An 18,065-nucleotide genomic window follows, 5' to 3' on the forward strand; every position below is an offset into this window, starting at 1 on the left:
TATAGAAAACATTGACTCTGTATGATGAGACAGCAGCATATTATACCATATACCTCTCGCATTGAATGATGGTCCCTTTATGACATTTCATTTCATTTTTTTTCAACCATCGCATGGCTATCTCGCTGGTCCAGCGCTGGGCCATCGTGTAGAGGAGCCATAACCATCGCATGGCCATCACGCTGGTCCAGCGCTGGGCCATCGTGTAGAGGAGCCATTAAATAGACTTCTAGGCTTGTGCTATCTAAAAATTACCTATATTACATGCCACACTAATGTACTGTGTGCTTAATTACAGTGAAATTATTCTAACATCACATATTTGACAGTTACAAATTGACCCTTATATATTATATATGACTTTAAGGCTATCAGTTAAACGGTAGATCTTAGCATCATATCTATAAGGGTGAATTCATAACTGTCAAATATGTGATGGTAGAATAATTTCTCTGTAGTTACATTCCATGTGACTTAAATAGTTTTTTTCTCTCTTTCCAGCCCCACAATGCCGACATATAGCCATCCCTCGTGACACCATGTAACAAAACGAAGACTGCAACCTGCCTTACACAGTACAAGAAAGATGCCACGGAGAGATATTTTTCATAGACGTTTTTGAAAGTATTTTTGGAAGAATTTTGTAGTTTGAATAGTGATGGCGACTGAGGGGGAGGCGGTCAAAGTGGAGGGGGGGCATGTGTCAGTGACCACGATAAGCATGTCCGGGCCGGAGACGAGCAATGGTAAGAAAAAAATTGAGTCTATGGTATTCCACCTGTCCAATTTCTATTGCGTCTCACATTTTGCTTAATGAGAAAGTGAGACCCCCTAAAATCATCCAAAAATCATGCTTCAAATGACCCTGTTTCCTCCTACGTCATGCTACCATCATCCGATGTCCAGACCCCCCCCCCCCCTAATTTGAAATGACGTAATTTATGAATAGCCCCTAACGTAAGTGGAAATTGACTCCTGGAACAGCCATGCCCTTGAACTTAAACCGCTAAAAAAATGTTCAAACAAAAACTCAAACGAATACGCTTACCTCGCGCTTCGCGCTCGCTTGATCAATCAGCAATACGATGTTTAAGTGCAAAAAATAAATAAAAAAAGTTGCATTTACTGGGGATCGAACCGGGTACCTATCCCATATCCTTGCTTGTAAGCGTCCTTCCAACTGCGCTATGATAGCATATAGATGAGCTGACGAAATTTGGTTACTTATTCTCGAGTAAGAATTTAAATATCAAATCTAAAGAGAATAGAGTGTATAGGGGACGTGCATGAACTATAGGGGGCAGCACAGGAGCCGTCAGATCTTTGGCGCGAAGCGTAGATGTGTAGTTTATGATTCCGATGTAGCCCACGAGATGGCAGAACCTACTATGCACAAGGAAACGTACTTACGAGAACGGTAGGCAATGTACATGTTTCCGATTCAGGCCACAAGATGGCAGACCCCCCAACGCGCACGGTCCCTATATGTAGTAGAGGGTCACAGTAAATTTACTGCAATCTTTCGATACAGGATTAAAATGAAAATGAAAAAAAAATATCAATAAATGTATATATGTATGGATAAATGTTTTTATTTTTATTTTTAGAACGTTATATGATTTTTACCCATGTTCTTTTACTGATATGAGTAAAAATTGTTAAATATAAAATGGTGTCGCCATCTAGACGAGCATAGGCCAAAGGTATGGCGCCGTATATTCAAGAATCAAATTTTCTTTAAAGCGCAAAAAGCCATCATCTCTTGCAAAAAATAAACGAATACGCTTAGCCCGCGCTTGATAAATAAAAAATACGTTTTTTTCATTTTTTCAAAATAAAAAATACGTTTTTTTCATTTTTTCAAAATAAAAAAATAAAATAAAAAACAACAATTGATACGAAATTTAAGTATAAAAAATTACAAAAAGTTATGTAGCAACATACAATTACTGGGGATGGAACCAGGGACCTCCTTATGCAAACAAAAAAGCGAACGTTTGCAAAATGCGCCATGATAGTTCTTACTAAAGCTGACGAAATTTAGCTACTCATTCTCAAGTAAAAACTAAATATCTAAATACCGCCGAAACCAGCGATACAAATTTACTGAATTTTTGGCCATTTAATCTATAAATATATATCAAAAAGAAAAAACTCATGATATCGATACGACTATTTGTTTAGGCGACAGGCATCACGACTCAGCCATTTTTAAAAATTTCCAAAAACCGGATTGACAAAAAAAAATATTTAGTCATAGAATCTGGTCACAAAATTTCATGAGAATCGGTTAAGAATTGCGACCTGTAGAGGAGAACATCCGGAAATACAAAACTAAATATCTAAATACCGCCTAAACCAGCGATAATTTTTTTCTGCATTTTTTGCTATTAACTCTGTAAACATGTCTCAAAAAGAAAATACTCTTATGATATCGATACGACTATTTGTTTAGGGGCCAGGTATCACGACACCGCCATTTTTAAAAATTTCCAAAAAAAAATTGACAAAAAAAAAAAAATTTAGTCATAGAATTCGGTCACAAAATTTCACGAGAATCGGTTAAGAATTGCGACCTGTAGAGGAGAACATCCGGACATACGAAAGCAAAATGCCCGAGTCAAAACGTAGACCTTCGCTACGCTTCGGTCAATTAACGCCATCTACTCGAGCGTAGGCTGAAGGTATTGACGCCATCGCTCGATAACATTGCACCATACCTTTGGCCTGGTGTCGAGTAGATGCCGTTAATACTAGTGGCTCTGTGAGCTGTAGACCTCGCGAGCAGAGCTTTAAATAACATGGTGCTAAGAGCTTTAAATATAGTAAATTAAAAAAAAAACAATACTAAATTTATGTGTAAAAAAAAATACAAAAAGATATAATATCCCAGCATACAATTACTGGGAATCGAACCCAGACCCTCTGTGCAAACAGAAAAAGCGAACGTTTACAAACTGAGCCAAATAGTTCTTAGACGGGTTGACGAAATTTAGCTACTCCTTCTCAAATTAAAATTAGTTAAAATTAAATATCTCAATACCTCCGAAACCAGCGAAATAAATTTTCTGAATTTTAGGCCATTTAATCTATAAACATATCTCAAAAAGAAAACACTCGTATGGTACCGATACCACTATTTGTTTAGGCGCGAGCTATCACAACTCCGCCATTTAAAAAAAAATCAAAAAACCGGACGGACAAAAAAAAAAATATTTAGACATAGAATCCAGTCACAAAATTTCACGAGATTCGGTTAAGAATTGCGACTTGTAGAGGAGAACATCCGGACATACAAAAGCAAAATGCTCCAGTCGAAACGTAGACCTTCGCTACGCTCCGGTCAATTAATATTTAACAGGTTAAAACATATCAGTGAAAGAATAAGGATCAAAGTCAAATGGCGTTCTAACAGTGTTAAAGCCTGACCAGGAATATATGATCATTGTCAAGAGGGCGCTATTATTCTCATTTATATGGCAACAGTTCAGTATAGTCTGAACAATGTGGATTGGCAACTCGTTATTTTGACTTACATACTTTTATTCACTCTAATCATAATCAGAATCCAAATATTCGGTGTTCACATTTTTTTATTGTGGGTTTTTACCGTATACAATTCATGTATTTTCTTACGCGTCACATAGGTCAACATTACCTTACATATGGTCTGCTACATTGTCAATGAACAAAATTGATCGTCTCCAAAACCCATAGCAAAGAGAATAGAGTGTATAGAGAGTTATTATCACAGTAAATTTATTGCCATCTATCCACACAAGATTAAAACTAAAAATGAAAATGTATGTTATACGTATATCTTTGTCCATAGAGTCTGTGTTCGGAAAGAGAAGAGTCGTGGAATGTATTGGGCCTCCACATACATTCCACGACTCTTCTCTTTCCGAACAGACTCTAGTAAATATTTTTCTAACACAGCTTTGTTACTGTACTTAAATATTTCCTCGCTTGTATAACATAACACTACAATAACCAAGTCGTAACCAGACTATAATGACATTTTGATTTGTTTACCTGTCAGCTCCGATGTTAATTTGGAAATGTTTCGTAGCGAAATAGTTTAATTTCCCGAACGGTTCTTTTCCAGCAGTTTATTACTTACATTATTTACAATGTTATGCTCTTGATTATGTATAGTTTTGGCCATTTTTTGTAATTTATTATTTAATATTAAACATTTAAGTTTTATTCAAGTAAACCGCCACAATGACACTGACAATAGTGAAAACCTATCATTAAAATTATTGCCAGTGTAAGAAATTAGTTCCAATGAAATTCTGCAACATGGCGCATGATCATTCCTGGTCAGGCTTTAATATTCTGTTGAAAGATGGCAGTAAATTTACAGTGGCTACATAATTTACTTTGACAATCCGCCTCTATACACTCCATTCTCTTTGTGTCTGTAGGTATACCGCTATTGTCAACCCAACCCGTCTGCGAAGTTAACGAAGTTCGTTTGAGCGGTTAGACGGTCATCAAACTTATTGGCCGCTCGCTTAACGTGACACGGCACATGTTATTCACTTAATAACTTCACTGCGATACATTAAGCGATTCTGAAGGATGGGTCAAAGTTTAATTACAGTTGTAATGCATAATTATTTTCCATCGTATTTTCACGGAAACGTACGAACGTGTCTTGCTATTTCAGTCAGGCTCGCAAAAAGCACTGAGTTTGACTGAAGTAGCATGACAACTACGAACGTTTCCGAGAAATTACGATGGAAAGCTATTATGCACTACATTTGTACAAATATTTGATAATGTCACGCAAGCTTTTTAATAACTACACAGTAAACAATATTTTAAAGTTTCATCAAGAGAATAAGTTAAAACTTGGCTAAACATTTCGGCTATCAGAGCTTGTAAGGCCAAGGGTTAAAGAAATACCCATTATTTCGCTGTAGATTTAACTTGGACTAATTGTTCAGGCCGCGTAGCCAAGATGCCAATCGCTTACGCTCCGTAGCGAACGAAACGCAACTGTCACTGTCGCACTAATATGGAAGAGTGATAGAGAGGCATAAAGCTTTTCGTTGTCGAAGCGATAGCGATTGTAACCTTGGCTAGGCCGGCTATGTGTTTGCATTTTAAGGTGTTTTTATCATTGCAGGTCAATTCTCGTATAGCTCGAGCGGAGTGCGGATCAGCGTATCCTCGGACCCCCACGACGAGGACTCTACAGACGCTGAGATATCCAAGATCGACTTCTCCCAACACCAGTACGAGGTAAAATGCCTTTCTAAACGTACCTACTAACAGCAACACTCTGTCCATCGGTGGACCGTATGCCTTTTATAATAAGGTTTACAAACTGTCAATCAGTGTGGGCGATGGATGGTACGTAGCTTAGCGGGCAAAGTGCACAAAATTATCTGAATATTATGACGAGAGTACGATTTAGGCCAGAGAGCCTACCGCGAACCTCGTCCGACGTGTTGCCTCCCTGTCACACTTACATACTAATTTACAAGTATGACAGGGAGGCAACGCATCGAACGTGGTTCGCGGTAGGCCCTCTGAGTATCTGCGGCAGAAAAGCACATGTCAGAAGCCCTAGTGTAAATTTCATTCGATAGCGTGACGAGCGTTCGCGTTTGCGTTAAGTCTATTTTTGTATGGGATTTTAAAGAGCGCGCCAAGCGGGATGTTTTGGAAACTCAAAATCCCATACAAAATTACACTTGACGCAAACGGGTATGTCACGCCATCGAATGAAATTTACATTAGGGGTACTAGCGTGTCACTTTCGTTAGTACTCATTTGTTCCTAAATGTAAATATAAAACCGTCAAATTATCTACTCATCTCATAACTCATACTAGTCTCAGTCCAGTACAGCTATCACCAGTTAGGCACTGACATAAACGCTAGCGTGAACGTAACTTACTTTCTATGCATCTCGCTCGTACTGGCATTGGTATTGACACTGTCAGCGTGGTACGGGCAAGTACGGGTATTGTTCGATTGCGCAGAAGTCGTCACTTAACTTAATACCCTTCGCACGCACTCTTGTACTGACTTTCGACACCTATTTCATCTCCTTAATGGATGAAATCCGATATGGGAAGTCACTTTAAACTTAATATTGTTACCAGGTAAACATGCGTAACAAGAAGAAGCGGTCGTCCAGCGGACACGAGCCAGGGGACACGGAGCGGCCCATGTCCTGGGAGGGAGAGCTGTCTGACTCCGAAATGGTCATAGACACCAGCGTCAACATGAGTAAGTATAGTCACTCTTTATATTGTTACCAGGTAAACATGCGTAACAAGAAGAAGCGGTCGTCCAGCGGACACGAGCTAGGGGACACGGAGCGGCCCATGTCCTGGGAGGGAGAGCTGTCTGACTCCGAAATGGTCATAGACACTAGCGTCAACATGAGTAAGTATAGTCACTCTTTATATTGTTACCAGGTAAACATGCGTAACAAGAAGAAGCGGTCGTCCAGCGGACACGAGCCAGGGGACACGGAGCGGCCCATGTCCTGGGAGGGAGAGCTGTCTGACTCCGAAATGGTCATAGACACCAGCGTCAACATGAGTAAGTATAGTCACTCTTTATATTGTTACCAGGAAAACATGCGTAACAAGAAGAAGCAGTCGTCCAGCGGACACGAGCCAGGGGACACGGAGAGGCCCATGTCCTGGGAGGGGGAGCTGTCTGACTCCTAAATGGTCATTGACACCAGCGTCAACATGAGTAAGTACCTATAGTCATTATTATGTGTGTTCAAACAGCAACACTTTAACTGTACATAAGTGGACCTTATTACAAAAGGCATAAGGTCCACCGATGTACGATGTTTTAACCTTTATTGCAATTTAGTAATGGCTAGTAAGTGCCGATGCAGACGGACAGCAACCGGACAGCAATTTGTATGGGAACTGCACACCGACTGCAAGCCGACTGCATTTGCGTCGTCGTCATTTGTTTTAACCTTTACTAGAAGAGGTTACTAAGTTTTATGAATTAGAGGGTTAGACTTTTGTCAATCATAACATGACAATTCTCAATAACCTCTTACATTATTTCCAGACGACCCATGCAGCTCACCGGACCTACAATCGTCTCGGGACTCCATAGACACGCTCCGCAACGTCACCATAAAGCAGGAACCTCTAAAAACGGAGCAGTTCCAAAGCCTGGACGACCAACGTGTGCTGGACCTCAAGTACACACCCATACAGCCACATCAGAGGAGCCTTAGTATGAACCGGGTAAAGAATTCTACTTATATAAAGTCTACTTCCTCTAGCTTTGAAATTCTAAAGATAGGGCAGCAGAGCCTGAATCACCAACTGAAGGTGTAGTTCATCTTGGTTAGAAGGTCAGATGGTGAGAAAGGCGCAACAGCGTCACCAAGCAGGAGCCCCTAAAAACGAAGGATTTCCAAAGCCTGGACGACCAACGTGTGCTGGACCTCAAGTACACACCCATACAGCCACATCAGAGGAGCCTTAGTATGAATTCGGTAAGGAATTATACTCTAGATTGGAAATTTCTAGTTGTAGGAGCTGGAGATAGAGCAGCAAAGCCTGAATCACCAACTACAGATGTACCTAGTTCATCTTGGTTAGAAGGTCAGATAGTAAGAAAGACGCAACAACGTCACCAAGCAGGAACTCCTAAAAACGGAGGATTTCCAAAGCCTGGACGACCAACGTGTGCTGAACCTCAAGTACACACATATACAGCCACATCAGATGAGCCAATATGAACCAGGTGGCGTAGCACGGTCGCGTTTTTATCCCTTGTCACCATGCCTGTCACGTTCTAACAAGTATGTAAGTGCGAAAGGGACGCGCATAGTGATAGACGATAAAAATGGAACCGTGCTGCGCCCACAGGTAAGAAATCTCACTAACCACTCTCAACAGTCTAATCTAATACATAACACGTTTACACTTTGTCATTTTGGAAAGAATAGGGAGCAGGGATATCATATAGATGCCCTGTGGCAACCCGGGGTTGAAAAATCTGTGAACACCACAATCTGCGTTGGGCTAACCATCTTGTGATGTCATCAGTGGAACGTTTAGTGATGATGAATAAGTGCTTGTTTTAATATTGAACCTATTTGCTTCAGATATCGGTAGTAACGGAAAGCGCCCCGCTGCGTCGCCCTTCGTCCCCCGCTGCCAAAATGGAGGCCCAGCCCATGCCGCAGCCTTCAGGGGAGATACAGAACCTCACCATCAAGAAGGAGAGTCGAGAGTTGTCAGGTGGGTACCGAGTATCCTTGTATAAAATAGAATAGAATAGTTTTTTATTCGTAAACACACAGACAAAAGACATACATAGAATAGTATTTTATACAATCGTGATATAATAGAGAGTTTTTCAGTCTAGTACCGTGTTTAGACAACGAAGCTTGCTGAGTTGTCTAAGTAAGGTACGAGATTGAAAAGCTTGATTATATCACTATTGTATACTTACAATACTTTTTCTACGCGTCAACAAAAACAATACTTTAAACTAGTAGAATCATACAAAAGCAGCCGCGATACCTTCATACTGGTACGAGCCCCGGCGGGCTGGCCAACGACACCTTCTCGTAAATCATGAGGCCCTGGTACTTGCTCCGCGCTAAATTCATTTTTTAGACAGTTGTTTTCTCGATTTCGGCCACCGTAGCCTATGGAGACTAACAAGCAACCCTAAGTGGTTTTCGTAGTCTATGGAGTTTCGTAGTCAATTGTTTCTACTATACAACCTAAAATAAATAATTATTTCGAGCTATGGTTTTGTTTCGTCCTCTTAATCGCGGCGAGCTGTGATTGGTCAATTTCATAATAGTTGACTAAACTGTATCGATAAGAATATTATAGTTGAGTTGTCATTCAGTCATTAAAAATACCCAATTGCAGGTATAAGAAATCTTAATTCAAGAATTACAGTCGACGAGTAGAAAAATAACATAGTAACATAAAATTGTCACGAAATGGCCCCATCTCAGCATGTTGCTGGCGACTTCCAGCGCTGATCTTCCGATGAGACCATCAAGTGAGAAATAATCACGGAAGGTAACAGACACAAAAATGAAACATAATGGAAAGGTATCTCCACCAAATTTGTGAACGGCCAAGTGGTGGAGATCTATGTGTCTTTAGTCTGTGTTTGACAAGGAACCTGGTCGAATGTTTTTCCTATTATTATCAATATTATGTATATCTCTTGGTGATAGGTTACACTCGTGGAACACTCGGTTGGAACGAAGTTAAGAAAGGGTCGTGACGGAAATCTCTTACACTTGTCACATAAGTACTGCTTTCGTATATAGGCAATAGCTTTTGTCTTGGTACGAACGTTTATAAATCAGCGGTGGCAGCATGGTTCCATTTTTATCGCCTGTCACTATCCCCTTCACTTTCGCACTTACATACTTACAGAACATGACGCATGGTGACAGGCGATAATAATGCGACCGTGCTACCGCCGCTGCTATCAATATTTTGACCCCATGAACTGATGAAAGAATACCAAATCGTCAATATCATGTCTCTTTTCAGAGCTAAAATGCGAGCCGTCAGTGGGCATGGACAAGTTGCTGGGCGCGCTTCACGGCTCCCCACTGCTGGGCAGACTGCCGCGAGTCCAGTCCAGCGCCAGCACGGATTCCGCCGTCCATTCCATGTACACACACAGGTATGGCAACAACCAGCCCTCTAATATAGGTTCCGTAAAGGATGACTCACATTAGACCGGGCCGTGTTCTATGACATAACTGATATGAGCATGACAGGCGATCACGAGATGCTTTGAAAACGATGCGCTGGAAGCTCCGGCCCGGACACGGCCCGGTCTAACTTTGAGTTATCCTTAATGCCAGTTCACCGTGAATTTCGGTTAATAATAACTTCTACACAGTTATTTAATTCATAAGATACCATTTACGGATCATACACTGGTTTTAGAACTAAAGTTGTCCGTCCTGTGGACAATAGTAAGACAGTTATAATTCGCCGTACATTGTAGGGCAGGCGTCAGATCGAAAGCGGGTTTGTGCGTTATCTGTGACTGTAACAAGTTTAAAGTTTCTTTGATTAATTATACGTGACGTCCCGAGTCCTCTTGTTTCAGTACTACCTGTATAGATGTAGTGCATAATTGTGTTCCATCGTATTATCTCGGAAGTGTTCGTATTTGTCATGCTACTTCATTCAACCTCAGTACTTTTTAAACCGAGACTGACTGAAATAGCAAGACTTCTAATTTACTACCCATTTGACATTCATTTGTTTCTTTCCAGTGTCTACAGCAGCCCATCGGCCAGTCCGCGAGCGTCGCGGCACTACACCCCGTCTCTTTCTCGCAACAACAGCGACGCATCGCACTCTTCCTGTTACTCTTACAGCTCGGAGTTCTCACCCACACACTCACCTGTCCAGGTAATACACGTAATGTTTCGCTAAGGCCCACTTGCACCATGCCACTAACCCGGGGTTAAGTCAAATTAAGTCAAAAGTCAAATTGTATGGGTAAACATGGTAACTGCAGGTTTAACCGGTTAACCCCGGGTTATTGGAATGGTGCAAGTGGGCCTAAGCGACTTATTTTAGGCTTCCTAACTTCATGACCCGTTGGTCGATCCTACTCATGTTAGAACTTGAAATATATATTGATCTCAACTTCGGTCTAACTAGATTTAATTAAGATATGAACAACTATACTAATGTTAGTGAGAGACAAAATATCAAAAATCCCAAATGCGGCACTACACTCCGTCTCTCTCTCGCAACAACAGCGACGCACCGCACTCTTACAGCTCAGAGTTCTTACCCATGCACTCACCTGTCCTGGTAATACACTTACAACGCGATGTTGGTTCTACAAACTAAAGTAAGGACGCTAAACACGGAGATTTTCGTACATTGACCCGCATTTCCTATCTCTACCGCTCGCACAGTGGCATTGACCGTCGGCATCATCAGCAGGACAGCCATATAACTATGCGCTTGCGATAAAATAAATAAATATTATAGGGACATTCTTACACAAATTGACTAAGTCCCACAGTAAGCTCAAGAAGGCTTGTGTTGTGGGTATTCAGACAACGATATATATAATATACAAATACTTAAATACGTAGAAAACATCCATGACTCAGGAACAAATATCTGTGCTCATCACACAAATAAATGCCCTTACCGGGATTCGAACCCAGGACCATCGGCTTATAAAGACATGATATGGCGGTCAACGTACGAAATTCTTCGTGATTACCGTTCTTACTTTACACTTCGTCTTGTTGTGCTTTAGACTAAGTATTACCATAGACAAAAAAAGTCAAATATTGTAGCCGCTTTGACATTTAAAAGTACGGCGCTAATTGTGGTACTTAACTGGATTGTCGAACTAAGAACGGGCCTGTACAACGCCATCTATATCAGCTGTCAGATTTTTCCTACTCTATGCGTTTGAGTATTCCTTATGTTGATTGCACCTATAAATATGGCAAAGCGATTTTTTTAATAACTATGTACTTTTGTTATAAAATTATTATGGATTTTGTTATGCAAATTTATGCACCAGCGATTGTTTTTATTTTAAATATGTTAGATATTACTCGTATTCTAGAAATGAAATAGCATGAATATTTTAACTTTATTAGGTGTCAATGTTTTTGTTTTTGGTTTTATGTCTTAATTCATGCTTGTCACAAAATAAATCGTCGGGTGACAAGCAAAAGTCAAAGTACTATCAATAAATTAAAGTAACAATGCACTTTATTACACTTGTAACACGGTTTATTGTCCAATAATTTCAATGATGTTAGTTAGTGACTTTTGCTTGTCACCCGACGAAATGCTCAAGCGATTTACAATTTTATTTATTCAATTTGTTAAAAATACAGGATTTATATTTTGCCTATTGCGAAATTCGATTATGGACGTTAATGTTTTCTCCTTTTAAATTAGAAATGTAGCAGGTACTGGGTGCGTAGCCAACGTGCCAATCGTTAACGCTCCGTAGCGTAGCGAGGTCATCTTTCTCTATCACTATTCCCCACTAGTGTGACAGTGACAGTTGCGTTTCGTTCGCTAGGGCGCGTTAACGATTGCACCTTGGCTACGGACCCAGGTTAACCCTTTCAATTTGAACGCTACGCATATCGTGTGCGGCGCGCATAGAAGGTAGGACCCTATAGAAGTGGTATACGCGTGCCTCCGTGAGGGATAAAACATACGCAATGCGACACTATGATTGGTCGAATTTATTTGTTGCCCACCATTCCATACTAAATTTACGGTGTGGAATAAAAAAAGTGAGACTGTGACAAGGACAACCAATAATAGTGCTTTCGCTGCTACTCCTACTGAAAGATACATAAGACTATCCCGTTCGGCCATTTCCCCACCCCTCATGCCTGATCCAGTTATCTAGGTTCATTGCGGCGCGTCATTGTGAAACTTGTTTGACGACCGGTCTGGCCTAGTGGGTAGTGACCCTGCCTGCGAAGCCGATGGTCCTGGGTTCGAATCCCGGTAACACAGAGGTTTGTGTGATAACACAGATATTTGTTCCTAAGTCATGGTTGTGATCTATGTATATAAGTATGTATGTATCTATATAAATATGTATATTGTCCCCTAGCACCCATGGTACAAGCTTTGCTTAGTTTGGGGCTAGGTTGATCTGTGTAAGATGTCCCATAATATTTATTATTTATTTTATTATTTATTATAATGTACGAAGGTTGATATTGGGGTGTAGCCGCGCGCGTTAGCTGACGTCTTCGTAAACTAGACTTGACTGGGATTAGTTCGGGATCCTCATGAAGTTTCCTTTCACTGAAATACTACATACAACAATGCTTTCTTCTTCTCCATCAACCTAGCGTTTTCCCGGCCTAGCGCCAGGGTCCGCTGTCCTGCTCAATCTTCTCCACTTTGCCCGGTCTTCGGCATCCTCAGGTGTGAGATTGTTCTCTTCCATGTCCGCTGTCACGACGTCCAACCTACATACAACAATGCTTTATTTGGAATTAATTGTTTCCAAGATAAAACTAGGTAAACCATTAATTGATTGTACATGGACCACTTTTACTTCACTTGATGGGTTGGATGTGTTGTATAAGTACACCTTATAAAACAGTCCCCCGCCGCGTTTGTGTGTATGTATGTTCGCGATAAATCAAAAACTAGTGAACGGATTTTCATGCGGTATTCACCGATCATTAGAGTGATTCTTGAGGAAGGTTTAAGTGTGGTTTTGTGTGACCCGTGCGAAGCCGTCAAATACGTCAAATATATTTCCTTACACATACTGATAGCTGGCCATGCGATTATAAATTTCATTCGATCTAAAGCGAAAGACGAACAAAGTATTTCACGAAGCGAAATTACTATTGAGAGACGATATATAGCATTACTTAACATACGCGACTTACATATTAGTTGCATTTATTATCGTATCAGGTCCCGTAGACAACTAGAATTAGAAGTTTATTTATTAACATTTTTATAACATAATAAAAACAATAAAAACTTATACTTAAATATAAAAATTGACTTAAGCCGTAGTCGCTCAGTAGGATGCCCAGAAGGCTGGCCGCATTGCCCCGCTGGATGGCAATGCTGATCCGTTGGGCACTGGGCAAAATATTGGCTAGCCCTCTGGTCATCGGAAGCCTCTATGAGGCGCTTTGACAGCTGTTAGAGATATATAGAGTTAGACCAAGAAAAGTCTGAAGCGATTTTGATAGCCCACGCAGTGTATGTGTTATTTATACGTCATAATTTCATAGAAGTTTGACGTTTAAAATAACACTTGCATTGCGTGGGCTATCAAAATCTCTACAGACTTTTCTTGGTCTAACTTCTAGGTTATAGGCATTAAAAAATGAAGCGCTTAAATTGTACAAATTGCACAGTTGCTCTCCATTCGCGCCTAGGCAAGGGAGAAATGTGCACGTGTTAGCGAGGAAGAGATACAATACAACAAGCTTATGTTCTTAACAACGAGTGTAACAAAGATGAACTGGATTTTGAATTTTGAGAACCCTAAATAGCCGAAAGGGATAGTGCCATACATTAGAAAGGGATAGCATGATTCGACCCTGAATCGCTGTCAAACTTCGGTTTTGTAGGAAGCGTCCTTTCTGTACGGCAGTACTATTATGTATTCTGTGGTATAACCTATCCATGTTATATACAGATGTAGTGCATAATTGTTTTCCATCGTATTTTCACGGAAACGTACGAACGTGTCTTGCTATTTCAGTCTTGGTAGAAAAAGTAGTACTGAGATTGACTGAAGTAGCATGACAAATACGAACGTTTCCGAGAAAATACGAATGAAAACTATTATGCACTATACAATTGTAACATCATTGGCCAGTAGCAGCTATCCCTCTAGTACCTAGAATTGTACCAGATGCAGGAAATTAAAACACCAGTAGAAAATTTGACAGGAAACGTACACCGCGTACAGCCAGAAAATAACACTACGTTGAAACCGTTTCAGGGTCGGCATCCGCACGTCCTCTACCGAGAACAGAACCCTGTGTTCCCCGCGTCACCGGCCGACGACGAGGATACAGGCGAAGACCGTCTACATCACCACCAGGGCATCAGCAGGCAGCAGCTGATTAACAGGTAAAGGGCAGGGTCGCCATGTAACGTCTCTACCGGGAATAGAACCCCGTGTTCCCAGCGTCGCCGGCCGACGACGAGGAGGACACGGTCGCCATGTAGCTCGCGTTCAGCTAGCTCTACACAAACTCGCTTCGATATCTCCATTAAATAGGACGTTAACCATGGCTCACGCTAGAACGATCCAGGTTTGGGCCCAGACGCCCGACACGTCAGTTTTCTATAGGAAGCATCACGTGATTACCGATCATTCGCCATAAAACGGAGCATATACACCAAAGAGCCCACCCTTAACCCATCGGATCTCTTTGACGCAATATTGAGTTAACTTAGCTAATACTTCAAGGTTGTTTTTAACCAATAACCCTGGGAGCCGGAGGGATAAAAGCGATTAATTGTTAGTTGGCGATGTGGACGATGGTATAATAATCTTATTTTTTCTTACAGCCCCTGCCCCATATGCGGCGACAAAATAAGCGGTTTCCACTACGGGATATTCTCCTGCGAGTCCTGCAAAGGGTTCTTCAAGAGGACCGTCCAAAACAGAAAGAACTATATGTGTCTACGCGGCGGCAGTTGTCCTGTCACGGTGGCCACTAGGAAAAAGTGCCCGGCGTGTAGATTCGACAAGTGTCTTGGCACTGGGATGAAACTTGAAGGTATGGCACTAAAGTCACTCACTCACGTCGTAATGACCATATGGGGATTTATAATGCAGGACTTATGTTATTATCGCTGCGTAATGCAGCTCGTAATCCAAATAAAACTGTAGGCAGCTCTTTGAGGACAAGTGATGACCAGATGGAATGTTTGGCTTGAGTTACGGAGCCCGAACGTCATTGTGTTAAACTGGAACAACCCTTACGGTGTGATTATTGAAGTTTTCTGCGCGTCTTCTTTGTTCATGGGTATCCAAAAATACGCCATCTTCAGGTCTAATTTCGAAAAAATCTTATTGTGCAACTGGTACGTGAAATCTTGAATTCGAGGTAGCGGATAACTATCGGGTTGCGTTACGGCGTTCAGACGCCTATAATCAATATCAAGTAAGTGTCAATATTAATGTGCTTCCCTTTGACCATCAAAGACGGCAACTGACGCGCGCGGATACAGCCCAATTTTGTGCATTCCAAGGTGTATGAAAACACGCCGCAAGCGATAGCTGTGACGTTCAAAGGGTTAAACTTCAAATATCAAACAACTTTGTTTGTTTCCAGCCATACGAGAGGATCGAACCCGAGGCGGCCGCTCGACGTACCAATGCTCGTACACATTATCAGGAGCAGTGTCGACTGGGTCTCTACTATCCGCACCCGTGCCTCCTACGCTACGACACGCCTCGAGCCTCACTTGCGTAAGTTAATTCATCACCACGAGGCACCTCGCGAGTGCCTCACGCGGCATTACGACTGCGTGATTGCGTTTGAGTTTGCCTTAGAGGAGGCCCGGGATATAAGTACAGACAGATGTTACCTACATGCATTTCCTCGCGATCGCTCTAACCCTACATTCTTTACTTATGTCAAGACCATAAAAGGCACCAAGAATGCATTTTGCTTGAATCTAGAGCTCAAATGGGCAAGTAACTTTACAGAAGACCATAATTGTAATGACACTGCTATGCTACTACGTAGGTTTTTAGTATTGTCTTAATGGTAAGGTCGACGTACCAATGCTAGTATCCTACGCTACGCCACGCCTCGAGCCTCACTTGCGTAATTATTCATACTTACATGTAGAATGTCAGGACACTAAGGCTCACTTGCCACCTTCAACTTCAACTTCAAAAATAATTTATTCAAGTAGGCTTAATAATAAATTAAGGCTACAAATATAATGACCACCAAAAAATACTTTGGTACCCTAAATAAAAAAATCATGCTTACCAAAAAAAATTACTGAACACCAAAAAAATAAGGCCTAAGATTACAAAAGTACCACCATTTTAATTACGACTGCACTTAAAATTGTATTCGAATACCAAATATATTGAATGATCACCAAAAATTATTAATGATCACCAAATCTTGAAGACCAAATTAATGCGATATTTTCACCTAAATAAACCACTATGATTACCAAAAAATGTATACATATTACCAAATAAAGTAAAATGATGCCAAAATGACTAGCCCCTCCCGCTCCACCCCCCGTACCCCGCACCGCATACCTACCTAACCTAACCTACTTTTCTAGTAGCATACTGAAATGCTACTAGAAAAGTAGGTTAGGTTAGGTTTGAACTGCTATAACCCACTTAGGGTTAGGTTAGCACTGCGACCCGTACAGAATTAGGTTTGAACTGCGACCCTTACAGAAAAGAAATGCTACTAGAAAAGTGGGTTAGGTTAGGTTTGAACTGCAACCCTTACAGAAAAGAAATGCTACTAGAAAAGTGGGTTAGGTTAGGTTTGAACTGCGATCCTTACAGAAACGAAATGCTACTAGAAAAGTGGGTTAGGTTAGGTTTGAACTGCGACCCATACAGAAACGAAATGCTACGAGAAAAGTGGGTTAGGTTAGGTTTGAACTGCGACCCATACAGAAACGAAATGCTACTAGAAAAGTAGGTTAGGTTTGAACTGCGACCCTTACAGAAAAGAAAAGCTACTAGAAAAGTGGGTTAGGTTAGGTTTGAACTGCGACCCTTGCAGAAAAGAAATGCTACTAGAAAAGTGGGTTAGGTTAGGTTTGAACTGCGACTGTTACATAAATAAAATGCTACTAGAAAAACGTGACGAAGTGGATTAATTAATTTAATAGGATAACGATATATTAAATATTTGCACATTTTTAATTAAAATGTGGTTACAATTGTGGTGGTCATTTACTATTTTTGGGTTTACAATGATTATTTTGGAGTCATTTGCTTTAATAGGATAGCTCGATTTAAACATTTGGTTATAATTTTACATTAAGTTCTAATTTTGGTGGTCATTCACTATTTTTGGGTTTACCATGATTATTTTGGTGTCATTTTCTTTAATAGGATAGCAAGATGTATAAATTTGGTTATCATTTCGCATTAAAATGGGGTTTGAAATTTGGTAATCATTTACTATTTTTGGGTTAATAATGATTAGTTTGGTGTCATTTCCTTTAATAGGATAGTAAAATGTAATAAAATTGGTAATCATTTCACATTAAAATGGTGTTATAATTTTGGTGATCATTTATTATTTTAGGGTGGTAAAATATATTTTTTTGGTATTAAATTTTACTAAATCTGGTGATCAGTTAAATAGCAGCCATAAATTAATAAGCACTTTTGACATGTCATACAAAGTATACGTAAATATTACAATCATTGTTTAAAACACAAATAATAATAATAAAAAACAATACAATTGGTAACAATTAACAATAAATAAAAAGACAATGTCAAACACAAAAAAAAAATATAAAAGTCAGCGGAAACAATATAAATAATAGGAGTGCGTAAGTC

General features: G+C 40.4%; 1 protein-coding gene across 3 annotated transcripts in view; it reads left to right on the forward strand.

Moving 5' to 3' along the window:
* The window catches only part of LOC134804276 (nuclear hormone receptor FTZ-F1 beta), a 67,077-nt gene that overhangs the window by 43,360 nt on the left and 5,652 nt on the right, over positions 1-18,065 (forward strand). Inside the window, exons 2-11 of one of the 3 annotated variants that reach the window (XM_063777268.1) lie at positions 502-746; positions 5,138-5,253; positions 6,122-6,248; positions 7,062-7,243; positions 8,113-8,248; positions 9,536-9,671; positions 10,276-10,414; positions 14,493-14,623; positions 15,068-15,279; positions 15,838-15,974. In XM_063777268.1, the coding sequence (XP_063633338.1) occupies positions 659-746; positions 5,138-5,253; positions 6,122-6,248; positions 7,062-7,243; positions 8,113-8,248; positions 9,536-9,671; positions 10,276-10,414; positions 14,493-14,623; positions 15,068-15,279; positions 15,838-15,974 (1,404 nt within the window). In that variant the 5' untranslated portion in view covers positions 502-658. Of the gene's footprint in view, positions 1-501; positions 747-5,137; positions 5,254-6,121; positions 6,249-6,443; positions 6,567-6,592; positions 6,726-7,061; positions 7,244-8,112; positions 8,249-9,535; positions 9,672-10,275; positions 10,415-14,492; positions 14,624-15,067; positions 15,280-15,837; positions 15,975-18,065 lie in introns of those variants that run through there. The other 2 variants (XM_063777265.1, XM_063777267.1) reach the window with 2 other exon arrangements.

The sequence above is a fragment of the Cydia splendana genome, chromosome Z, assembly GCF_910591565.1.
Source record: "Cydia splendana chromosome Z, ilCydSple1.2, whole genome shotgun sequence".
NCBI classification, from domain to species: Eukaryota; Metazoa; Arthropoda; class Insecta; order Lepidoptera; family Tortricidae; genus Cydia; species Cydia splendana.